Raw genomic sequence first — 27,309 nt, 5'->3', positions numbered from 1 at the left:
AGTTTCAAGGTTGTTCCATACAGCAGAAAAAGTTGAAGCTTGGTACCAGTCATGTGTATGTCAAATTATATTAAATTCCAATCAATATTTGTTGAGTTATAATGAAAAATGTGACGTAAATGGGATTTTCAATGTTCAATTGAAATGTCCACAGAGTCCACATTCCACAGTGGATGTGGACAATTTTGTACCAGATACAAGATATTGTTATAAGCTACGGGTGGATCAAATTGGAGGCTAATTGGTATCATTCTGAATTTTTTATGAATTTTCGAAAATTGCTCAATGATGAGAGATAGGAAAATTGTAGATTTTGTGACCTTGCTGTGACCTTGAACTTTGGCCTACTTGGCCCAAAATTTAATGGGTTGGTCCCAGGGCCTAGGCCTATCTGTGGGTAAAATTTGGTAAAGATGGTTATAATAATTTTCCCGTAAAGTTGCTAAGAATCAAACAAACAAACAAACAAACAAACAAGAAAAGCACTCGGAGACTGCAGACCTCCGCCAAGAGAGACCCCCCCGATCACCACCAAAATTTAATAATTTCTTCCTTGTGCCGGTATCAACATTTCCTGAAAATTTAATTAAAGTCCATAACTTTTTGAGTTATCTTGCTAACAAACAAACACACACACATGCACACAAAGCAAAGTGATCACAATATCTCCTGGCTGAGGTAACAAACCCATGATGACACAATTGTGTAGAATAACCCAAACAATGTCTACACTCAGAACTAAAAATCTCTAATACCTCCATGCTGGCAGACCTGATGGACCAGTCCTAGTTTTAGTGTCTCTGTTTATAGCCCGGCTCCACCCTGTACTTCATTTTTGGGAACACCAGGAAGCAACCAGGTAACTCTGAAGACACAGGATGATTAAATGAAATAAATGAAATAAGGCACTTAGCAAAACACACCCATGAACACTACATGTGCTAATGAAAACAATGCTAATGCTACGTACTGTGTGTGTTTAGGATAATAAATTAGTATGCAGAGATCCAGTTTCTCCTCAGGTATAATAAAGTTAGTTACTGTTATGAGATTTGTGCCACTTTTAAGTGACTGTAAATGAAAACAACTAAAGATGCTGATGTTAGATGTATAATTTGTACTTAGTCATCACTGTTTTCTGTAGCCTAATATATAAAGGGTTTGGTTTGTAGATGATCTAAACCAGGGGTGTCAAACTCATTTTGGTTCAGGGGCCATACTTAGCCCAATTTGATCTCAAGCGGGCCAGAACCAGTAAAATAATGATTTAATAACCTAGAAATAATGACAAATTCAAGTTTTTCCATTTTGTTGTGGTACAAAAAACCCCAATTAAATTATGAAAATATTTACATTTTACAAAAAAAGATGTGAATAACCTGAAAAAAACAGAAATTTCATTTGAAAAATTAGTGCAATTTTAACAATGTTATGCCTTGACCTATTATTTATACATGTACATTACACACAATGTTACGTAAACATTTGGTAACAGACAGAATATTGTTAAAATTTTGGAGTTTGGAACTAAAATTTGAACAATTTCTGCAATATTCCATCTCTTATTATTAACACAACTACAGATCACAGTGGATCCGTAAATGCACAAAACATTTAGTAATAGGCAGAATATTGGTAAAATTGCACATTTTAGGTTGTTCATCTTTGTTTTTATTTATGTATTTATTTGCATGTTATTGTGAAAGAATAGTTTTGTAAATGTAAATATTTTCACAAAAAAAATTTGTAGTTGTCATTATTTATGGGTTATTGTGTTGTTATTTTTACTGTAGATCACATTGGTCTGTATGTGGAACCTGAACCAAAAGGATTTTTGACAACCTTGACTGTTTAGGTTAATTTTTGGACTTTCATCCTGCAGGGCCGGAATGGAACCTTTAGTGGGCCAGATTTGGCCCCCGGGCTGCATGTTTGACACCTGTGATCTAAACAAAAGGATGTGTCCATAAAAAAGGGGAAATAAATAATCTTTAGCACCTTTTACTTAAGAGCTAAAACATAACTTTGCTGATACACTGTACATTAACTGAATACTGCTAATGATCTTAGTTATTCTTGATTCAGATGTTTTAAATAAAGGAATATACATTATCCCTACCCATTATATTACATATTCAGCTATTCTGTAGCAAATTGTGATTACAGCTTTACTTTCAGAGATTTATCATCACTAACTGTCACATAATCTCATGCTTTTATTGTTCTTTTTTTAGTTTGCAGCTTTTCTTGTTTAGTCTGTAAGGACCTAAACTCTAGGAAAGATGTAATTCTAGGAGGGAAATAAACAATCTTTGAGACAGGCTGTAAAGAGTTAAGTTAGAAGTTAGAGCTGCATATTAAAGAAGTTTTCAACTTCCGTTCCTAGAGGTGGAGTTTCAAGCATTCTGTGGTCACAGTGTTTTTTTTTAAGCCTCCATCTTCTCTTGTTTTGCCAGTGAGGAGCACAACCCTACAAGGAAATAAACAATCCTTGAGACAGACTGGAAGGAGTTAAGTTAGGAGTTAGAGCTGCATATTAAAAAGGCATCTCTTTTCAACTTCCGTTCCTAGAGGTGGAGTTTGGAACATCGTTCTATGATCACTGTTTGATTTAGTTGAACCTTGACCAAGGTTAGTTGAGGAAAAGTCCAGTGCAGGCTTTGACCAGCTCTCTGTCAAACATTCCTGTGAGGAGGCCAGACAAGGACGATCCAGAGAGTTTCACGTGGGAGCAGAGCAGTCCCGGACAGTGCTTCGGACCTCCAATCCACAGCCAGAAGACGTTCCAACAACACTTGAAAGCTTTTATCTCCTTCAGCTAATAGAGGCATCATGTTGAGTAAAGATCTGCCAGATATTGAGGTAACATATTTTACATCTTACCTGCTTCCTGTCATTCCCTAAGGTGAAGTCTGTATTAGTTGTCTTTATTAACCCTTTCATGCATAGTGGTCACTACAGTGGACAGCTGTTCTCTTGTATATTCATGGATTTTGTTGTTTTAGTTCCATATCAGCCAACACAGTGGACACTCACTCTGCAAAAATCTAACTCTGGCCAAGTGTATTTTTCTCATTTCCAGTCCAAATATCTCATCACACTTAAAATCAGACAGAATCACCTAAAGAGGAACTTTACACTGAGATAGAAGAACTGATTTTTAGACAATAGATGTGGAAAATCTTATTTCAAGTAATCTTACCAAGATAATTTTCACTTGTTCCATTGGCAGATTTTTTTTGCTTGAATTAAACAAAAAAAATGTTACTCTGTAGGTGATTCTGTCTTATTTTAAGTGTGATGAGATATTTTGACTAGAAATGAGAAAAATACACTTGGTAAGATTTAGATTTCTGCAGTACATGCACCATCCCATAATACACTGCAATTCATACTGTTACTCTAACTTTGCTGTTCTTGATAAACCTGATCTGCACTAACATGTTTGACTGTAAATCAATTGCTTGTTATTGTTATTAAACTGTAATTAACAAGGTTTTTTTTTTTTTAATGTTTTGTTTTTTTGCATATTATCTCCACAAAGTGAGCAATGACTAATGAGAAAATATCAGATTATCTGCATTAAAAAGGTTTTTGTTTCATAGTTTTCACACAGTTTATCAGTAAATATGTTTCTTTGCTTCAAAAATTAAATGCATGGCGTCTAGCTGACTGAACATTTTTGCAAGTCCATGAAAAATGGGTTCATAAAAACTATTTCAATCATATTGTTTTTTTAATGCCTCGGGGAATAAAAACACTCACAAATAAAAATCATGATTGAGGCTCTTATAATTCATGCATGAAAGGGTTAACATGTTCTACACCTTCTGGTGGCAAACAACCCAGTGTGGAGGGAATATTAACGCATTTATTAATCATACTTCATCTGCATTGCACCTTTCAGTTCTCTTAACACTATATGGACAAAATATTGGGCATGTCACACCTTATCATCACGTATTATCATGATGAAAAATGTTTATGTTAGTTGTCAGTAATGATAAAGGTCAATCTCAAATCATTATTCTTTTTTCACTTTAAAGTTAATTTTTTTCTTCCTGAGTGAGAGTTGAAACAAGATGGTTACGTGTGGCTTAAAATGATTATTTAAGAAAAAGAAGCGACCAGTGTTTCAGACATCTAGAAGTGGAACAATAATATTGATTAAAAAATGAACATTGAGTAAAATTAGTGACAACTCTGATTTATTTTTTGTCATCAAGTGATCCGTAAGGACGAAATAAATTTTTTTGTTGCAACAATGACATTTGTCATCAACTTTTTACAGTCTCATCTCCTGTTAGCAATAAAAACCCTGGCTTTCCACTTTTTTAACTTTTACCCTCTGGCAGACATTTCCAGACAATAAAGGCCAGCACAAACAGCTTAAAAACAGCTTCTAAAAAACAGCTTTTATCCCAGGGCCATAATTGCACTGAATACAGCTGGACATTAATTAACTGTGTGGAATGCTGAATGCTGTCCAGAGTATATGATAAAGTTTTATGTGTCTTTTGTACTTCGAGTAACACTATTTTTTATGCTGCCTTTTTTTTTTTTTTTTTTTTTAGATATTTATACCGTCAGGGTTTTTCTTGTAGATTTTAGTTTTTATACTCTTTTATATGCATTATTTATACTTTTTATGGCACCTAGGACGATTGCACTTTTTTAATTTCGTTGTACCTGTACAATGACAATAAAGACATTCGATTCGATTCGATTCGATCCGATTTGATTCTATTCGATTCTATTCTAAAACACATAAATTCAGTGTCACCTTATACTTTTGGTCATATTCTGTATCTAAAAGGCATTTTAAAAGGACTCAGTTACACCCTCATTATTAGGAGACACAGACATATGAAGTTGTTAATTCTGCAACTTTTAAAGCTATAGATGTGCCACTCCTGAAATTCTGACATTTGTTTACTGTTACTATTAGTATGTCTTGACAGCACATTAGAAGTGATCAGACAGGACATACAAGAAATTCCACTGTGATTATTCGTATTTATTGGCAAAATGACATAAAAAAAAAGTAGCACTCAAATAAAGAGAGTCTGAAACTATGAGCAGCTGTTTTAATAGTGTCAGGGTCCAAGTCTCATGACAAATTTCTTGCATGTTTTAGCAGGTTGCCTCTAACAGGAGGATTAACTAACAGTAGAACGCCAATCAGAAGACTGAGACAGGTAGAATTTCTAGTGCTCTACATGTATTGGCCTGATGTTGTGTGTCTGCATCCAAATCATGACATCAGCAACATCCAGCCTCTGCATGAACGAAGTAGAGTAGACATACACAAATATATGGAATAAAAAAAGGGCACCTCAACTTCTGAACCTCTACAGACTTACCAGTGATTAATAAATTGTCTTTGGGAATTTAAAAGCAGAAACACCAAGCAGAAGATCACAGATAAGTAGAAAATTCACAGTAGTATATTGAAGGTTAAATAGAAGACAAAAAAGTATAACTGGACACCTACAGATTTAGTGTAAGGTTCTGCCACTTTAACATCTCTCACAGGATTAAAAGTTTACAAAGTCATTGTTACGTTGTGCCAAGAGAGCTTAAGGTCTTATGCAAGCCATGTGTTCGGCTGGACAAGTATTAGATAACAGACACGTGGTCATAATGGAGTGATGGTGCACGTGTAGAGATGGAGCAATACTTTCAACTGGTCTGATCTGCACTAAGTAAACAGACATATAACATGTAATAGACCAGGGGTGTCAAACATGCAGCCCAGGGGCCCAAACCGGCCTGCCAAAAGGTCCAATCCGGCCCGCCGGATGAATTAATCAAATACAAAAATTTCACTGAAGATATTAACAATCAAGGATGTAAAAATAAATTTAGTTCAGTTCCATCTAAAGTGGGTCAGACCAGTAAAATACTATCATAATAAAGTATAAATAACAAAAACCACATATTTTTCTCTTTGTTTTAGTGTAAAAAAAAAAAGTCAAATTACACAAAAATGTTAACACTTACAGACTAGCCTTTTACAAAAAATGTGAAAAACCTGAACAAATATGAACAACCTGAAATGTCTTGAGAGATTTAAGAGTAATTTTACCAATATTCTGTCTGTTATTAAATGTTTTGTGCATTTGTAGATCCCCTGTGATCTGTACGTTGTAATGAACATGTAAAAATGAGAAGCTGGGGCTAAATAGTGGCATAAATTGTTAAAATTGCACTTTTTTTCTTAATAAATTTCATTTTGGTCATGGTTCATGTTTTTCCATATTTTTTTTAAAAGATAGTTTGTAGATGTAGAAATTTTGATAATATAATCTTACTTTTGTCACTCTAAAACATAGAAATTAGACATACAAATTTTGGAATTTATATTATTTATGTATTATTATGTTATTATTTTTAATGATCTGGCCCAGTGCAGGTCATATTGGACTTTATGCAGCCCCTGAACTAACATGAGTTTGACACCCCTGTAATAGACCCTTTATATTTAGCTACATGAGGCTGTAGTTAGTTGATACAACAAACCTTTAAATATGCAGCTAATTCCTAGGAATATTTATGTAAATGTGAACATGTTAAATTTGTCTTATTATTCAATACTCTGAAGAATGGAAAAATAACCTTAGCATCTTATTACATGCAGGAAAGAACTGTTCATGTAAAAGCTCAGTTATCTTGCAATGGATGTTCTTCTTTGGGCCTGTAAAATACACAAGTGGAAGAATAAATATATATCATGTTAAAACACAGATATTAAAGGGGTCATATTTTGCTAAACCCACTTTTATTAGTCTTTGGTACATTTATTTGTGTATTTGGGGACCTTAGTTTAAAATGTTTGAATTTGAACCCTCCAGGTGCAGCAAAGCTATCTTTATATTCATTTTGGCAAAAACCGAGTGAATTTCTATAACCTGTTTTAATTCCTTCTCAGTTTGTTATGTTTTATAACTAGTTACGTCATGACATTTGCACACATAAGGTCAAGACTTCCGATGAACATTTCTCTGAGTACGACATAATTGTTTGTCAGCAGCAGCAGTTGTAGTAAAAACTAAAAATATGTTCAAACTTCAAGCTGATTACCTAAAATGTTCAGTTGTTGGTTGAACGGGACAGAGCAACACAGCCAACAACCTGGAGGGGGTGGAGTCATTTGCATTTAAAGGGCCAGCGCTCCAAACAACCTTTCTCATGCCATTACTCAAAAAAAGGGTTGAAAATAGGCCTGTGGAGTTGAATTAATGAAGAATTCAGACCCAAGCATAGCATTTACAGTTTATGTAGACCACAGGGAAATGTTTTAACCCTTTCATGCATACTGGTCACTACAGTGGACAGTTATTCTCCAGCTGTTCTCTTGTATATTCATGGGTTTTGTTGTTTTAGTTCCACATCAGCCGACACAGTGGATGCTCATGCTTCATCCCATTCACTGTAATTCATACAATTACTGTAATTTTGCTGTTCTTGATAAACCTGATCTGCAGTTACATGTTTCAGTGTAAATCCGTTTGTTAGACAAAGTTTAGACAGAGTTTTTTTTTCATATTTGCATTTTTTTTTTGCATATTATCTCCATGAATAGAGTAATAAATAGCATTAGAATATATTAAAATGTGAGAAAATATCAGATTTTATTTCATTGTTTTAATATCAATTTCTGATATTGGGTTTTAAACACGTTTCTTTACTTCAAAAATTAAATGTATGGATATTTTTGTAACTCCACGAAAAAAAAAAAAAAAAACTTGAACACATTTTTTTTCATGCCTATGGAGGAATAAAAACACTCAAGAAAAAAATCTTGACTAAGGATCTCATATTAATGCATGAAAGGGTTAAAATGTATCATTCCATTTAAAAACACAAAATATCACTCCTTTAAGATAATATAAACAGAACAAGACAGAGCACCATGAAAAAAGAAGCAGCCCAGTCTGTGATGGTAAAGTTTCCCCTGTGTTATCTGTGAGCAGGAAAGGCCATTTGAAAATAATAGTATTTACAAAAGTCACCCTACACTTCTCATTGGGTACTACACTTATGTACCGAGAGGCCGCTGAGTTGGATTATGTAGGGGTTTCTCCAGCTGCCTGTGCTATCAGTGCGTATCTGCTAATGTAAGCTGTTGCATCCTTTTGTATGTACACAGTGTTAACGTAGAAGGTTCTTCACCTTTCCTGGTATGTTTTCATCTGCCGGGTCACAGTATCTCAGGGTACTGACCTGGCAGCCTCTCATTATCTTATCGACCCGACCCCAACTACACAAACAAGCAAACTTCCGAGAACATTCTATAGTATCAGTGGTTTTGCCAGAAAACAGGAGTGGTTCATAATAAACAGGTGAAAGTGTAAAGAAGACAAAATAAAATGTTTTGTCTCTTATTCACTGTGAAGTTATTAAAAAAATTATTAATCACTGCAATCATCTCAGAACTGACATCTTTATAAGACTGTGCATTTCTACTTTTACACCCTCCTGAGACCCAGTTTTCATTTTTATCCTCTGTATTCGACAAAACATTGAAAAAAAAAAAAACCCAAGATGTTTCGAATCTTTACTAAAAACAAGAAAAAACTGCACTGTTGTCTCCACTGCAAAAGACACTCCATAAAAAAATGAGTAAATAATGCATCTGAAAAGTTGTATTGTGCTGTTTTCACATCCAAGACAATTATTTAATGCTAAGAAAGCAGAAAATATTTCTTTTCCTAGGTCTCAAGAGGATATAAAACAAATGAGGAAAGCAGTCCTGCAACTTAAAATGATTTTAACCCATAAAGACCCAAACAGCCACTGGTGACCCAAACCATCTACTGATCTAAACTGTTAAATACCTGCTGATCCACTAATCCTATCAATACATGTAAATAATTGGTGTAAAATACAGTTTGTCATCTTTTCATGGTCATCAGATATGACCCATTTGGACGTTCAGAGGCTCCATAGTGAACATGGAAACACCGTCATCTTCTACAACATTAATTCACCAGTAAAACCCATGGAGTTGGATCAATAACAGTGGATGGAGACACTGGGTTTATGTTCAGTTAATGATAGATTTGGCTGAAAAAGTCACTTTTTCTTCATTTTTCTCTTTTTTGATATAATAACCCTTAACTTTAACCTGAGCTGCTATGATTATCTACATAATCAGTGAATTAGATGTTAGAAAAAACCTGATTTACACTGAAAAAAAATGCAAAATAAGCAGGGTAATATTACAATTAATGGTGCTAAATTGCTTAAAGAAGGTTAAATATAGAGAAAAATTCATTTGGGAACTGACATAAAAGTAGCACTGGGTCTTTATGGGTTAAACAAAAAATTAACCAGACTGGCACTGAGAGAGCATATGTCTTGGCTAGGCCTATGATTACTCAGACGGCCTCACTGGGATCCGCTGCTTTATCTGGATCGGCTTCAAAATTATATGCCTCCTCTGTTATTCACTTTATGCTTTTACCAGCAATAATAAGAATCAGCACTGTAGTTTTTGCATAATCTTGATGAAAACTTGACGAAAATGGTAATGACATTATAATTGCTTCGGAAAACCTCTTAAAATATATAGGAAATGACTTATCCATTAACATAAATACAAGATTCTACAAATTTCTGTCATGTAATGTGAGCCTGTGTCCTACTGTTAATCAATTTCCCTGTTTTTTTATTTAGAGCATCCTGGCTCTAAATCCCCGGGTGAAGACTCATGCTCAGATCATGTCCACAGCGAACAAGAAGAAAGAAAAGAAACACTGGAAGAGAAACCCAGATAGGAGCTGTGATGTAAGTTATTTTCACACCTAAGATGAGTGTAAGAGTGATTTTATTCAGCTTCTACCTTTAGTCTTCCTTTTCCTTCTCTTTTCCCACATTTTATACTTTATAATTATGCTCTCCTTATTTTTTTCCAGTCCTGTGTGAAGTTAGAGAACAACTTTGACGATATCAAACACACAACGCTGAGTGAGCGTGGAGCTCTACGAGAAGCACTGAGGTGAATGGTTTGGTTTATCTTACAGCATGCTCATCCATGGCAAACAGCAAATTATTTTAACCTTTCTGTGTTATATTTGCATCATTGTATTTTAATCCAGTGTGTGAATTTTTAAATGTAGTATTTTTTTGACTCCCAAGTGACTGTGAACATTTTGCAAAATATTTTTTCACCACATGATCTCACTTTGTGCCAGTCTGATGAAATAATTATTCACCTGCACTTAGTTATTGCTTTAAATAACAGTCAAATCTGTGCTCAGGTGTCTAAAATGTGCTGATGCTCCCTGTCAGAAGAGCTGCCCCACTAACCTGGACATCAAATCTTTTATTACCAGTATCTCCAACAAGGTAATAAATATACACACACATACATGATTTCTACCACCAGTATTATAATGTAAAGAACACTTGCTCACAGTATCAAATTTATTTAGGTATTGGCAGATTACATAAGGCGATAAAGGTAAAAAAGTAGAAAAAAATCAAGTATTTCCCAGGATTTAGTCCTAAAAAGAAACTTCATTTAATTTTCAGTTTGGAAAGAAAGTGTGATCTGAATAAGAAAGTACTCACACACATACTACAGAAGGGAAAAGTGTAATTTTCATGCTTGTCTATGTGTGTTTTAGAACTACTACGGTGCAGCACGGGCCATTCTATCAGACAACCCACTGGGTCTGACCTGTGGGATGGTGTGTCCCACCTCAGAGCTGTGTGTAGGAGGGTGTAACCTGTACGCCTCCGAGGAGGGTCCCATCAACATCGGAGGGTTGCAGCAGTTTGCTACTGAGGTGCAACATACAAGTGTTTATGTGTCTGAAAGAAACATGAACACCAACAACCATTTTAACAAGTGGTGCCAGGCACAACAAACCCCACCCCTCGCATGTATTGTAGCTTATTTTGGCATCGATCAGGCTGATGTCGTCATGTCTATGCGTGTGGTAATGTCAGTATATCAGTTGCCTCTATATATGTGCCAAGTTTGAAGTAAATTGAAAATTGATGTTTTTATAGACATTTGAAATTTGAAAAAAAAAAAAAAGAATTTAAAAATTCATAAAAAAAAAAAAAAAAAGTGAACTTTGACTTGCTTTTCCCAAAATATAACCACATCTATTCTGGGTCACTGGAAATCTATAAACCTAATCTGGTATTAATTCAACCAGTAGTTTTGCTGCTACAGACATATGAAATTTCACTCATTTTAAATGGGAAAAAAATTTGTTAAAAAATTCATAAAAAGTTTAAACTTTGACCTACTTTTCCCAAAATGTGATGACATCTATTCTGGGTCACTGGCAATCTATAAACCCAATCTGGTGTGAATTCAACCAATAGTTTTGCTGCTAGAGTGTTAACCATCAAACAACCAAACCAAACCAAAAACAATACCCCTTGTCTCCTTGGGGGGGTGGGGGGGGGGGGGTAACAAATGAATGAAAAAAGTAGAAATCTATAACATCAACTAACCGAGTGACTTGATTGCATGTCTTAAACCCTCTTTTCACAAATGCGATCGTTCCTCCCATTTGAAGTTTTCACACAAGCGTCTTTGCTTTCATTCCAGGTGTTCAGTAAGATGGGAATCCCTCAGATAAGGAATCCTGAGCTCCCACCAGCTGATGAGATGCCAGAGTCTTACCATGCTCCTATTGCTCTGATTGGCTGTGGCCCTGCGTCAGTCAGCTGCGCTTCCTTCTTGGCTCGTCTTGGATATGATGATATAACCATATTTGAGAAAAAGAAGTACACTGGAGGGCTGAGGTACTTTATATATCAAATCATATCAAGCTTTCTCATAATTCCTGGAGGTGTCAGCAATACCACGACCAGGACTGAATGATGAGCATCATAATATATATATATATTTCTATTACTGCTTTTAAAACTAGATTTCATCCAGCCAGGCTCAGCCATCACAACATAGACTGCATCACTTCTTCAAAAACTTAACAACATGGAAGAAAACAGATGAATATATGAGAAGCAATTTTATGTATTTGGGGGAAAAGGGAAACTCAATATTCAACAAATGTTTTTTCCTTCATGCAGTACATCAGAAATCCCCCAGTTCCGGCTGCCCTATGAAGTTGTCCAGTTTGAAATAGGGCTGATGAAGGACCTGGGAGTCAAGGTATAGAAACCATCATTAGTTTCCATTGTTTTTATGTACAGTATGATCCATTAAATGCTGGCAAACATGATCTTTTGTCGATATTTTGGATTTTTAATAAAATTAATGACCTCAATATGTAAAGAAATATGACAGAACATTTAAAATTCAAAGGAAAACTGAAAATATAATACAGTGAGAACTTGGAACAGCGCACATCTCTGCCAAAGTCTGACAGCACAGCAATTCAATCAAATGTCCAATCTAAAAATTCAAGAAAAGTAGAAAAAAAAAAAACAAATTCATGTTTCACTGTCTTCTTGTGGATCTTCTTCAAAACTGATTGGACTTGTCCTTAGTCTAATACCTGGTTTCATAAAAGCCATTGCTCTGCATAATCCTACACACAGACACCATGGCATGAAGACACTGAAGACAGCTGACAAACTGAACAGAAGGTTACTGTTCAAAGTCATATGTCCATATGTGGTCATGTGTATGTTATTAAGTGTAATGGATGCTTAAATACAGTGTATTAAACCTTCACGTGACCTCTCCTGTTTTCCACGTGTACTCACAGACACTCCTCTGGTTTGTGTCTTCAACACAGGGTGTATGTAGTTAACGTGTGTTCACATGTATGTCGTTGACATAGGTCTCCTTGCATATGACATGTTGATATATTTTTGTATAACTAAGATTTTAACTCATGTTCTGAGTTAAATCTGATGAAGCTGGGATTTTCTGCTTGCAATTTACCCCTGATCTGGAGCTTTGATTTAAGATTGGTCAGAATATTCTGTGGTTTGGTCGTGTGACATCTTCATCACATTACAACAACAAATAAACCAACAAACAGAGTCCTCCTTTGGGAGAAAGAAGTCTTTTTTCAAATATTAATTGTCTGTGCGTGTGCGTGCATGTGTGTGTGTGTGTGTGTGCATGTGTGTGTGTGTGTGTGTGTGTGTGTGTGTGTGTGTGTGTGTGTGTGTGTGTGTGTGCATACCAGGTGGTGTGTGAGAAGGGACTCGGTGTAAATGGAATGAGTCTGACTTCCCTGAAAAATGAAGGATTCAAGGCAGTTTTCATTGGCATTGGTGAGTGTCACTATTGTTTGTTTATTTGTTTATTTATTATTTCAAATATCAACATTTAAAACCAAAAAATATAAAAAATAAATAAAAATATTTGAAAAAGAGCAGGATGATGTGCAACTTACATACTCCCACCCCCTTGTCACATCTTCCTTTACTGACCAAAAAGTCTGATGTCAGCTCCACAAAAAAAACTTAAAAAATCTTACACATATCAAAATAAATTCTCACCAAACTGGCACAGAATGCAAAAATATTATACATATCAAAAATAAACTCTGTCCATTCCTTAGCAGTATTACACATATCAAAATAAAGTCAACACATATCAAAATAAACTCATTTGAATCATTTCAGAAATTAAGAAGTGGGTCCAGGTCTTTAATTTATACAAAATTATAGTTGGATTTTTATACTTTGAACAGCACAATTAAAAACATTACATTATGTTAATTTTCTTCTCCTGTATCTGTTCATCTGTTTCTTGGTTTTGTGTCCTTCCAGGTCTCCCTCAGGCCAACAGAGCTAAAATCTTCCAGGGTTTAACCATGGACCAGGGCTTCTTCACTTCTAAAGACTTTCTTCCAATGGTGGCCACAGCCAGCAAAAAGGGTACTGTGACTCTAAAGCCACTTTACCACTGACTTCATCAGCCAAACTCTCTTTAACTGGGTTGTTTTTCGCATTTCCGTCACATAAGAGCAGGGACTGTTTGAAAGTTGAGTGTAATGCCCACACTTGCAGAAAAAGGGACTTTTATTTGCATTCACATTGTGTCTATGAAGTCTGTGAGACACTTTCTGTAATTTCTACAGACTATAGCTGAGGGAATTACCCACAATTCATAGTGATGTGACCTAAAACATGAACAGAATACTCCCCCACACCATCTCACTTCTTTAATAGAACATTTTGGTCTTTTCAACCTTTAAAAATAATCACACATATATCAATCAGCCATAACGTAATGACCACTGACAGGAGAGGTGGTAATAGTGTTGATTATCTAATTACAATGGCGCCTTTCACTGGGTTGGATGTATTTGTCAGCAAATTAATATTTAGTCCTCAAAGCTGATGTGTTGGAAGCGGCAAAATGAAAATCAGAAGATGTTCAAACCCAGCAGTTGTCCCTTAAATGTCAAAAATAAAGTAGAAAAAGTCCCTACCTGTGCAGACCCATGTCAGTACAAAGTGTGTTTTAATGTCATCTAGGTAATGTTATTGAAATCTCTGTGAAGTGCTGTCCTAGTCCTATTTTAGACCCTATTGAACACATTCATTCACTTATCAGATGCTGTGAATTAACCCATAAAGACCCAGTGCTACTTTTGTGTCAGTCCCCAAATATTTTTTTCTCTTTATTTAACATTTCTGAAGCAATTTATCACCATTTATTATAATATTATCCTCTGTATTTTTGCATTTTTCCAATGAAAGTCAGGTATTTTCCAACACTTAATTTACTGATCATGTACTTTAATCATCATACTAAGAATATATTTGAGGGTTGTTTTATCAAAAACAAAGAAAAGTATAGAAAAATACAGAATGTCATTAACTCAACATAAACCCAGTGTGTCCATCCACTGTCATCTATCTAACTCCATGGGTTTTACTGGTGAATCAGTGTTGTAGAAGGTGACGATGTTTCCATGATATATCACTCTGAACGTCCAAATGGGTCATATCTGATGACCATGAAAAGATGACAAACTGTATTTTACACCAATTATTTACATGTATTGATAGAATTAGTGAGTCTAAACTTTCTAAAAATTTCAGATCAGTAGATGATTTTGGTCATCGGTGGATATTTGGGTCCGCATGGGTTAAATTTGTGGGGGTTTGGTGATAAGTCCATTGGAGTTGGGTTGAACTCTGTAATTTCTGCTTGAATGATAAAAAAAAATGTGTGGCATCAGGTTAACTATGCAACTTAGTTGAAATATAAGCCTAAAAGGTTTCTATTTACAAACCATGCCCTCTATTTCACTTTGTGCAGGAATGTGCCAGTGTCGTGCCTCCCTGCCCGAGTTAAGAGGAGTAGTGATAGTTTTGGGCGCCGGTGACACTGCATTTGACTGTGCCACCTCCGCTCTGCGATGTGGAGCCAAGAGAGTCTACGTCTGCTTCAGGAAGGGATTCACCAACATCAGAGCTGTTCCTGAGGAGGTACGGATGAAGATGGTTGATGGAGATTAATGAATGGATTAGTGCACAGGTGTCAAACATGTGACCCGGGGGCCAAATCCAGCCCGCCCAAGGGTCCGGTCTGGCCCTTGGGATGAAGTTGTGAAATGCAAAAATTACACTAAGATATTAACAGTCATTTTAGTTCAGGTTCCACATTTTGACCAATTCAATCTCAAGTGGGTTGGATCAGTAAAATATTATCATAATAATCTATAAATACTCTCAACTCCAAATTTCTTTCTTTGTAAATGTAAATATTTTCATGTATTTACACTAAAACAAAGCATAATTTCACAAAAAATGTGAATAACCTAAACAAATATGAACAACCTGAAATGTTTAATGAGAAGTAAGTACAATTGTAATAATATTCTGCCTGATATTAAAGGTTTTGTGTATTTGTAGACCTGCTGTGATCTGTAAGTTATAATGAACGAGTGAAAATGATCAACTGAAGCATAATATTGTTAAAATTACACTTATTTTTTGAGTTTGTTCATGTTATTCACATTGTTTGAAAGGATAGTTTGTAGATGTAAATATTTTCATTGTTTAATTTTGCTCATTCTAATACATAGAGAAAAATCTGGAGTTGACATTATATATTATTATGTTATTATTTTACTGGTTCGGCCCACTTCAGGTCAAGTTTAGCTGAATGTGGCCCTTGAACTAACATGAGTTTAACACCCCTGGATTAGTGGAAGAACAGAGTAACATGTGTTTTTATCAGATGGAGCTGGCTAAAGAAGAAAAGTGCGAGTTCCTTCCCTTCTTGTCTCCTCGTGAAGTCATCATGAAGAACGGACGTGTGGCAGGGTTACAGTTCTGTCGCACAGAACAGACTGAGGATGGTGATTGGCTGGAGGATGAAGAGCAAATTGTCAGGCTGAAGGCTGATTATATCATCAGTGCCTTTGGATCCATGCTCAATGAACCACAAGGTAATAATAGGACAGAAGTGTCCCATAGCGTTCACTGCCATGTGGCACTGTGTGTTTTTGTTTGTGTCCACCTACTCTTATTGTACTGTTGTTTCCATTAGCATGTGTCTCTGTCCGGCCTATTTATGATGAGTTTAGCTTAACCCTTAAAGACCCAAACTGCCATCAGCAACTAAAAGTTTGTAGAGATCTAAAATGGTTAATTAGCTTGACCTACGAATCCTATCAATACATGCAAATAACTAAGGTAAAATGCAGTTTCTCAGTTTTTTATATTCATCTGATTGTGACTCATTTGGACGTTCAGAGGCTCTATAGCAGGGGTGTCAAACTCATTTTCTTCCGGGGGCCACATTCAGCCCAATTTAATCTGAGGTGGGCCGGACCAGTAAAATAATAGCATGATAGCCAATAAATAATGACAACTCCAAATTGTTTTAGTGCAAAAAAATAACATTGACTTATGCCAATATTTACATTTACAAACTATCCAAACAAAAAGGATGTGAATAACCTGAAAAAAATGAAATTTGTTAAGAAATATAAAGACAATTTTATCCATATTATGCCTCAACTTATCATTTTTTATACATATGTGTTACAGATCAGATCTACAAAGGCACAAAACATTGAACAACAGGCAGAATATTGTTAAAATTGCACTTAATTTTCTATAGACATTTCAGGTTGTTCACATTTGTTCAGGTTATTCACATTTTATTGTTACAGGATAGTTTGTTAATGTAAACATTTTCATAATTTAATGTTTTTTGCACTAAATCAAAGAGAAAAAAAAAATTGGTGTTGTCATTATTTATAGGTTATTATGATATTATTTTTGAGTTTGATGCCCTAACTTGCATTTTGCAAATTCATCCCACGGGCCAGATTGGAACCTTTGGCAGGCCAGTTTTGGCCCCTAGGCCGCATGTTTGACACCTGTGCTCTATAGTGAATGTGGAAACACTGCCATCTTCTACAACATTGATTTACCACTAAAACTCATCTGGTTGTAGTAGTAGTAGAAAAATGACAGTGGTTGGAGAAGGTTGTTTACACTTTCAGTTATCGATATATTTGCTGAAAAAGTCACTTTTTCTTTAGTTTTCTCTGTTTTAATGCAATAATCTTTCTATTTACTCATGAACATCTACATGATCTGTGAATTAAATATGGGAAGATACATGAGTTACACTGAAAAATGCAAAATACAGAGGATTATATTATAATTAATGGTGACAAATTACGTAAGAAAGGTAAAATAGAGAGAAAAATTAATTTGGAAACTGCCACAAAAGTAGCATTGGGTCTTTATGGGTTAAGTTAGTTTTATTCAAGGATTAAATTAAGAGTAGAGAGAGAGGCTACCAGGGTATCCCATCTAACATGTTTGTCTTATATTATTGTATAGTATTTTACTGGTTTTGAAACTCTATTGATCTTGATGTGTAGTGACGGCGGCCATGTCTCCTGTGAAGCTGAACCGCTGGGGTACTCCGGAGGTAAACACAGACACCATGCAGACCAGTGAACCCTGGGTGTTTGCAGGAGGTGACATTGCTGGTTTGGCAAACACCACAGTGGAGTCAGTGAACGACGGCAAACAGGCCTCGTGGAACATTCACAGATACATACAGGTAAATGGGAACAACCAACTGTTCTCCACTTCTTTAGAACATGAAGAAGTTACTGCAACATAGAAACAGAGTCCTACTTCCTCTCTCATTCTCCACTATATACTTCAGTATTTGTTTTTTAACCCTTTCATGCATAGTGGTCACTACAGTGGACAGCTATTCAAAGCTGTTCTCTTATATATTCATGGATTTTGTTGTTTTATTTCCATATCAGCCAACACAGGGACGCTTATGCATCATCCCATACACTGGAATTCATTCCATTACTATAACTTTGCTGTTCTTGATAAACCTGATCTGCAGTAACATGACTGCGTGTAAATCAATTGGTTGTTATTGTTATTAGATTGTAATTAACAGGGTTTTTATTAGACAAAAGTTGTCTTTTTTTTTTTTTTGCATATTATCTCCATGAAGTGAGTAATGACTGGTATTAGAGTATGTTAAAATGTGAGAAAACATCAGATTAGCTGCATTAAAAATGTTTTTATTTCATAGTTTTCACACAATATATCAGTAAATACATGTTTCTTTGCTTCAAAAATTAAAGACATGATGTCCAGCTTAGTGGACATTTTTGCAACTCCATGAAAAATAGGTTCATAAGTAAATTTTCTTCAAGCATGTTTTTTCATGCCTAAAGAGGAATAAAAACACTCAGGAAAAAAAATCTTGAATAAGGTTCTCATAATTCATGCATGAAAGGGTTAAGTGCAGAACCAGTTCCAAGAGAACAGAACCAGTTTAATAAGAACAATGTTTCTTCTCATTCCTGTTCTTCTACAGTCTTTATATGGACACACAGTGGACTCAGTTCCAAAGCTCCCGTTATTCTACAGCGCCATCGATCAGGTGGACATTAGTGTTGAAGTTTGTGGAATCAAGTTCCCAAACCCCTTCGGTCTGGCCTCTGCTCCCCCTACAACCAGCACAGCTATGATCAGAAGAGCTTTTGAACAAGGATGGGGCTTCGCACTGACCAAGACCTTTGGACTGGACAAGGTGCAGCATACACACATCAAACACAAAGAACCACTGAAGTGAACTAATAGATGTGTATACCTAACACCCAAAAGGCAAAGTAAAGAGAAAAAAACAGCAATTTAGAACCTTTTTTTTAATCAGCAGAATTCAAAACTAGCAGTTTCTGTTTTGGACATTTCAACATTTCACAAAGAACGGAGATTCTTTTTATAATTTTACATATTTTGATGAAGAACCTCAATGATAAATGGATGAAAGTGGTGGATGAATGTATCTCTGTATTATTTGCTATGTATAAGTATTTTGTCACTGTGATGAAAGATTATTTTATGAATGAATGAATGAATTTATTTTTGGTTTGTACATTAATCATTGCACTAAGTACAATAATTATAATAAACATAATTATAACAAACATTTTATATTATTGTTGATTAATCTGCTATTTTTATGCTTTTATGCCAGACACAACCATAGGCACACTGTAAAAAAAATCCTGCTGTTTTTACGGAAAAAAACTGGCAGCTGTGGTTTCCAGAACAATACTGTAAAAAACAAATCCAACTGTAAACATATTTACGGAGTAACATGTAGATTTAACATTTTAAACATGTAGATTTAACATTGGATTTAAATGGTAAATGGACTGCACTTATTTAGCACATTTTCTCCACTTTCATGGTGTCCAAAGCACTTTCCAAATCCACCAGGTCCAACTGGGAGAAATTTAGGCTTCAGTGTCTTCCATGGACACTTTGACATATGGACAGTCTGAGCCAGGATTTGAACCACCAACCCTTTGGTTAATGGACGAGCCGCTGTACCAACTCTACCAACCATTAATTTACAAGTTTAAAATGTTAAATTGTTAAATGTTTACTTTTTTATAGCATTTTTATTAAAAAAAAAAAAAAAAAAAAAAAAAAAAAAGCAAATAGGCCGTTATTTCAACATTATGGTCTTGCAATTTAAACGGCACCACATTGTTTTTCAATATACAGTTTTATTTTCTAAAAACAATAGAAATACATCATTTCTACATACAAATGTGGTTTTGTTCACATACTCTTCCTGTAAAAACTGCAGCTATATTTGATTTAATCGTTAACACAAAAATCTTTTCAAATAAACAACTTTGCATTGTATTGTCACTTAGTTTTTTTTATGTTGCAATTTTACAAGTTTTTAGTGTTAATTCTGCAGTCATTTTTCACAGTGCAGATTCATTATGTTTTCAGGTTGTTCCATCAGTTTAACTCTCATAAAAATGATATCGCATGAACATCTTGAACAAATGTAGATCGAGATTTGGTACAAACATTCACTGTGATATAAGCAAACATGTTTTAAACTCATACACTAAAATTGGCAAATCTAACAATAAATTGATGAAAGTAATGACATTTTCTATCCAACACATTAAAGGTCATCTTTAAATGTTCTAATAGTTTCTGAATACACTTCTCTAACCATCATTCATTTTATTAGCTCACAGAACAGAAGGGAAGACTGACTATTTGATCGAATACTGAAAGGATGACAATGTAGTGATAGTAAAGAGCTTCTGTCCTGCCAGGTTGAAGATGTGTGTAAAAAAAAAACAACCTATGATTCAGAATTTGGACCTTCAGTTCTCTGTGACAACATATAAACTACCATGAGTCTGGCTGGTGGAAACATAGAACTGAGAGGGAGTGGTTCTAGATTTATTATTTTATACTCTATAAAGTATAAGAAGTGTGTGAAAGGTCCATTACAGTGTCGTGCAGCCCACATTGTATTCATATTTTTTTCTTATTTTGTCCAACTTCAAAACCTATTATCCTAAACCAGTAAAAAGACAAATTAGTAACATTTATTTACATTTACTAAAGACTTAGACCATATGAGTTAATTTGACTGGTTTCTATGTATCTGTCTGTCCAGGACCTGGTGACCAACGTGTCCCCTCGTATTGTGCGTGGAACCACTTCAGGTCATATCTACGGTCCAGGTCAGGGCTCGTTTCTCAACATTGAACTCATCAGTGAGAAGACGGCAGCGTACTGGTGTCAGTCTGTAGCTGAGCTGAAGAAGGACTTCCCCAACAATGTAAGTTTCTGTCCATGTCACATCCCATCATGGGTCCACAAGATGACTTGTTACGTGGAGTTACGCATCTACAAATTTTTAGTAACAGAATTATTACATTACTCTGTTGGTCTTGAATTTCTGTGTGTGACCTAAAAACAGACATTTAGAAGGTAATGTTCTGTCTGTCAGGTGGTAATCTCCAGCATAATGTGCAGTTACAACAAAGAGGACTGGACAGAGCTAGCAAAAATGGCCGAGGTGAGAAAAATCACATGCAAGCAACAATTAAATAGCACTGTAAAACTATGGTGTCATCGGCATACACATAAATGACATTTGGGCTGATGGAAGGTGAAAACATTTGTGTGTTTAGGAATCAGGAGCAGATGCTTTGGAGCTGAACCTGTCTTGTCCTCATGGGATGGGAGAGAGAGGCATGGGACTGGCCTGTGGACAGGTATGTACATGCATACGTCAGTCATACAGTATTTGACTTTTACATTGTACTTCCAAGATCTTGTATTGTATTAAATGTACATTGTAATAAACAAAGACTTTAAGAAGAATAACTGCTGTAGTGATACAAAAGTTAATGTAATCTAAATAAACAAACATGAATAAACAAAGTGGTGCCAGGCACAACAAACCCCACCCCTTGCACATATTGTAGCTAATTTTGGCATTGATCCAGCTGATGTCATCATGTCTATGTGTGTGGTGATGTCAGCATATCAATTGCCTCTATACATGTACCGAGTCTGAAGTAAATTGAAACAAAATTGATGTTTTTATAGACATTTGAAATTTCGCCCATTATAAGTAAATGGGAGAAAAAAAGATTTTAAAATTCATTTAAAAAATAGGAACTTTAACCTACTTCTCCCAAAATGTAACCACATCTATTCTGGGTCACTGGCAATCTATACACCCAATTTGGTATGAATCCAACCAATAGTTTTGCTGCTACAGACATGTGAAATTTTGCCCATTATAAGTGAATGGGGAAAAAAAAGATTACTAAAATTAATAAAAAAATGAAACTTTAACCTATTTCCCCCAAAATGCAATGACATCTATTCAGGGTCACTGGCAATCTGTAAATCCAATTTGGTAAAATACAGGAACATTCTGTGATCCTGCCATCTTACAGAAGTAAATGTAGGTCTATGTTTCAATGTCTGTCATTGTCATTAGGACCCGGTTTTGGTGCGTAATATCTGTCGCTGGGTACGAGCAGCAACCACCATTCCATTCTTTGCTAAACTGACACCAAACGTCACTAACATTGTCGACATAGCCAAGGCTGCCCATGAAGGTAAACAACCTAAACTGCATAGTACAACTTTATTTTTTCCATTTCAGTGTGAATGAAATGGAATGAATGGTTAAAGACACATGTTTTGATTGTTGTTCATGTTGTTTGTTTGCCAGGTGGGGCAGATGGAGTAACAGCCACTAACACCGTCTCAGGGATGATGGGACTGAAGGCTGATGGATCCCCCTGGCCCAGTGTTGGAATGGGCAAACGTACCACATATGGAGGCGTGTCTGGTAAGAAAATGTACAAACATACATTATTAAAACATCTACCTGAATTATGCTTCATCAAAGCAGTAAATAATGATGGTCTTTAAATGACTTATGCAGGTAACGCCATCAGACCCATCGCTCTTAGAGCCGTCTCTGCCATTGGCAGAGCTCTTCCTGGGTTCCCCATCCTGGCCACCGGAGGCATTGACTCTGCAGAGACTGGACTGCAGTTCCTTCATGCTGGAGCCTCAGTTTTACAGGTGAGAACAGCTGTATGATTATTGTTAAGGTCAGAAAAGGTAATCAGTCTGATAGGGCTAATGTCGGTCTTTTGCTCAAAATCTGATTTCTTAAAAATAAATAGGGTTACTCTTCATGTTCTATACAGTTCAGCAGGATTTAGGATTATGTTTATTACTTACATCATCATATATTTGTTTGAAAAGAAAACAAGAAATAAGCCTATTTAATTTTCCATTAATTTCATTAAATCTGATTATAATATCCAGGACATTTAAAATGGTTGTGAATGCCATAATTTTAAATATCCAATAACTAGTTGAAATCGTCATAGATAAACCAGAAACAAACTCTACTTAGCAGGGAGCAGTTAAATAGTGACGAAAGAGGGAACTTCAGCAAAATGAAAACCTCTTACCCGCTGAATGAAATGTTCAGTATTATGTCTGTTCTTCTTTAATGTGAATCAGTTATTCTCCTTGTATCTGAATGCCACAGGTATGCAGCGCAGTTCAGAACCAGGACTTCACAGTGATAGAAGATTACTGTGTTGGTATGTAACTCTATGTATGTTGTATATTCTTCTGTATGGAGCTGATAGCACAGCAAATATTTTTGATTTTAATGATTCTAAATTGGCCATAGGTGTGAATGTGAGAGTGATTGTTTGTCTCTATATGTAAGCCCGGTGATGAACTGGGGACATGTCCAGGGTGAACCCCACCTTCTTCCATAAGTGGGATAGGCTCCAGCGACCCCCGTGACCCTAGTGGGGATAAAGCGGGTTCAGAAAATGAATGAATGAATGAATGATTTGATAAATAATAATTCATTGTTTTTTGTTTTGTTTTTTAGCTAAAACAGTTGCCAACCCTCTCTTTGGAGTTTTTCTCGCCTACTGTTGGTGATCTTTATATGTAGAGGTAGTCAATGCCCACAGGGGCTTTTAATGGATACAGTTTTGGTTCATGTGTGCATTCAGGTCTGAAGACGTTGTTGTACCTGAAGAGTCTGGACCTGGAGAACTGGGACGGTCAGTCTCCTCCAACATTGAAACACCAGAAAGGAAAACCAGTTCCCAGACTGAACGAATTAGTGGGAAAGGTACTACTTCATTCCTGATCGCAACCTTAAATGAGTGACTATTACTCTATTTTTACTTCTAACTTCTCTACCATAATTGCTTCTGCCAATGCTTAATCCATCTTTACTTCCATCTTTTCAAACATCAGTAAAAGTACATTTGGCTGTATTCTCCAACTGCTAATATTTATGCTGTTCAGTCTTTAATGTCATCTATTTTTATGTATTACTTTTCCATCCATTATACATGTAAATACTACTCCAGCCTGTACTGTGACTACTACTACTACTCTTCATTGTCATTGTTACAGAAACTTCTGGTTGTTTTCTCATGCTTTTGAAATAACAAATGGGATTTTTCAGGGAGTAGCTCAGGAAAGGTGTCCTCTTCTGATTTTATTGTTTATTTTATGGCAGGTGGCATTACATCACTTAGTATGTTTAAGTGTTTACCAGAATTATTATCCTCATAACCAAAAAGCTCAGACTGGAACCAAACACAGTCTCTATAATGAGGGCTTTATAATATTTTTGGTGGCTGAAGGGGAGAGTTTTTGCACATCCCACTGAGTACTACACACTAAACCTGTAATCAAAGCTTCCTATGAATGCTGGCATTGTTCAGTTATTGTTTTTGTGCTTATGTGTAGAGCCTCCCCAGCTTTGGGCCTTACCTCCAGCAGAGGACAGAAGTCATTGCAGAGTACAAGAAAAAGCTGAAGGGGGTTGATACAAGCGATGAGTCCAATGTCACCACCAGAACTAGCACACCTAAGAAACCAGTTCCAGCAGTTAAGGTGCAACACACACTTTCCCTATTAAATGCAAATGCTGATAGATGTGCCAGGATGTATTTAAATGTACTCATTTGCATGTGTTTGTGTGTGTTAATGGCTGTGTTTGTAGGATGTGATAGCCAGAGCATTACGTCACATCGGAGCATACCAGGAGCTTAACAATATGGAGCAGGTAAATACTTTTACCCCTGCAGTCATTTTATATCCTGTGTTTTTCTGTTCAATTCTATTAACCTTTTACACATCAGAAATAAATCGCAAACTACAATTATGTGACATTACTGCATTTTTGTACATCAGGCGAAAGCAAAAATTAAATGTATTCTTATGAAATTACATATTATTCATTGAATAAAATAAAGTTTATCTGAATGACCATATTGTACTGATGTCTCTGGTGTTTAGGTCCAGGCCCTCATAGATGAAGAGATGTGTATCAACTGTGGTAAATGTTACATGACCTGCAATGATTCTGGATATCAGGTACAGAAACACTTACAAACAGAGCTGTTTGTTTTATAGGGCTGCCTGCCTTATAGAAATACTTTGGACTCGTGCTTTTAATGTTCCTGCTTTTACATACACTGATTTAACCCATAAAGACCCAGTGTTACTTTTCTGGCAGTTCCCTAATAAATTTTTCTCTACATTAAACCTTTCTTAAGTAATGTATCACCATTTATTATAATATTCTTTATATTTTGCATTTTTCACTGTAAATCATGTATTTTCCTGTATTTAATTTCCTATATTTAATTTAGATGTTCATGTTAACTCACAGTAAATTCAAAGGTTATTATATCAAAACAGAGAAAACTGAAGAAAAAGTGACTTCTTCAGCAAGGACATCAATAACTGAACCTTAACCAAATGTCTCCATCCACTGTCATTTGTCAAACTCCACGGGTTTCATAGTGAATCAATATTGTAGAAGATGACAGTGTTTCCATGGTAACTACAGAGCCTCTGAACATCCAAATAGGTCATATCTGATGACCAGGAAAAGATGACAAACTGCATTTTACACCAATTTACATGTATTGATCAACAGGTATTAAGCATTTTAGATCAGTAGATGGATTTGATCTGTAGTTGAAGTTTTGGGTCTTTATGGGTTGAACAGCAACAGAATGCATATGATCAACACTGCTATTTAATTAGCAACTATCAGTTGAGTAATCTTGTTTAATTGTCTGTGTTCCAGGCCATAACATTTGACCCAGAGACCCACCTCCCATTTGTGACAGATAGCTGCACCGGCTGCACTCTGTGCTTCAGCGTCTGTCCAATCATAGACTGCATCAAGATGGTTAACAGGACCACGCCCTATGCACCCAAGAGGGGAGTACCCATCAGTCCTGTCTGCTAAAAGAGAAAGGCAGAGCAAAACAGAACTGAATGGGAATTGATAGGATGTCATTCATGCCAGTGTAATTATCAATTCTGCTCATCGGTTTGTTCATTATTAATTCCTGATCCATTTTCTATGTGAGAAAAAGGTATCTCAGAAGTTTTAGTGCCATTGTTTTATCATTTCTCCATCTTTAAACTAAATTATCTTTAATTTCTTACCACTGATAACACTGGAGGAAACATTTGTGTAACTATTGTAAACACTGACTTCCTTAAACACAATTTAAATGTTATTAAAAGTTCTTAAAAAATATTGATTCAATGTATTTATCTATTTGAAAAAGATGCAGTGATTTTAAGTGAATAATAAAAATGTGATCTTGATTTGTAGAAATAACTATTAATAGAAAGCTGATTGACACATGGCAGCCAATTATCATCTAGTCTGACAAACAAAAACAATGCAGTAATACATTTATTAATGATTTAGACTTTGCTAACTGTGTTTTAATTGTATTTTCTGCATTATGGACATGCATTTACTAACATTTTACATCTAATCAGATGCTAACCTTTTACAGTACATCTAATGTATATTAAATGTATTAATGTATGAAGAGGTACATCTTCAATATGGACTATGAGTTAAATAAAGGTTTTCTTCTGCAGCAAAATGAAGTGTATTATGGTGAGTGCAATAAAGAGGCATGTCTTTGTCTCTAACATCAAGATTGCAACTAAAAGAAGGTAATCTCATTAAGATATTTGGAAAACATATTACAGTAGTATGAAGTATTACAATCCTGTATCTAATAAAATATGCATCACTGGTTCTGCATCCCAGACTTACATTTGTATTACAAAAGTCAGCAACATGTATGAAGCATTAAAACTATCATTATCATCATCATCATACCAGCAACTCAAATATCATTGTACTGAAGGTCTGTTGAATTATTTACTCTATATTGTCTTATTACCAGTGGGGGAATACAGCTCATACAATTACTCCTGTACTATTAATGAGTACATAAAATGTAACCTATTAGCAGTGTTGGGCAAGCTACTTGGAAAATGTAGTGAGCTAAGTTACCAGTTACTCTACCATAAATGAAGCTTCACTACACAGAAGCTACCACCCAGTCAAATGTAGCAAGCTAAGTTACACAAACACTACAGAAGTAGCTCACTACATGTGAAGCTACTTCAAGTTGCGCCAACTTAACATGGCAATAAACATAAGAAACTACATGTTCA

The 27,309-nt window shown here is 35.5% G+C and overlaps 1 protein-coding gene across 1 annotated transcript; it reads left to right on the top strand.

Annotated features, from left to right (window-relative positions):
- The first annotated feature begins 2,832 nt into the window (after window positions 1-2,832).
- On the top strand, window positions 2,833-26,781 carry dpydb (dihydropyrimidine dehydrogenase b). The gene is made up of 25 exons (XM_030161401.1): window positions 2,833-2,862; window positions 9,682-9,792; window positions 9,921-10,003; window positions 10,266-10,353; window positions 10,635-10,796; window positions 11,576-11,772; window positions 12,061-12,142; window positions 13,131-13,218; window positions 13,720-13,827; window positions 15,221-15,390; window positions 16,145-16,355; window positions 17,808-17,992; window positions 18,779-18,994; window positions 20,903-21,067; window positions 21,239-21,307; window positions 21,423-21,506; window positions 22,244-22,364; window positions 22,481-22,600; window positions 22,697-22,839; window positions 23,318-23,372; window positions 23,802-23,923; window positions 24,553-24,699; window positions 24,809-24,871; window positions 25,105-25,182; window positions 25,904-26,781. Exons 1-25 carry the CDS (start codon window positions 2,833-2,835, stop codon window positions 26,066-26,068), a joined length of 3,063 nt encoding a protein of 1,020 aa, XP_030017261.1. The 3' UTR covers window positions 26,069-26,781.
- Window positions 26,782-27,309: the final 528 nt, after the last annotated feature.

The sequence above is a fragment of the Sphaeramia orbicularis genome, chromosome 17 (assembly GCF_902148855.1).
Source record: "Sphaeramia orbicularis chromosome 17, fSphaOr1.1, whole genome shotgun sequence".
Lineage (NCBI taxonomy): Eukaryota > Metazoa > Chordata > Actinopteri > Kurtiformes > Apogonidae > Sphaeramia > Sphaeramia orbicularis.
Note: the sequence above shows the minus strand (reverse complement) of the source record. Positions and strands in the feature narration are given on the sequence as shown.

What these genes read in the sequence shown, in the direction of transcription:
- dpydb (XM_030161401.1), top strand. Translation starts at nt 2,833, where the DNA reads ATGTTGAGTAAAGATCTGCCAGATATTGAG. An exon ending in AAGATCTGCCAGATATTGAG is followed by an intron (nt 2,863 to 9,681) that starts GTAACATATTTT and finishes TTTTTTATTTAG; the next exon opens with AGCATCCTGGCTCTAAATCC. An exon ending in ACATTCACAGATACATACAG is followed by an intron (nt 17,993 to 18,778) that starts GTAAATGGGAAC and finishes GTTCTTCTACAG; the next exon opens with TCTTTATATGGACACACAGT.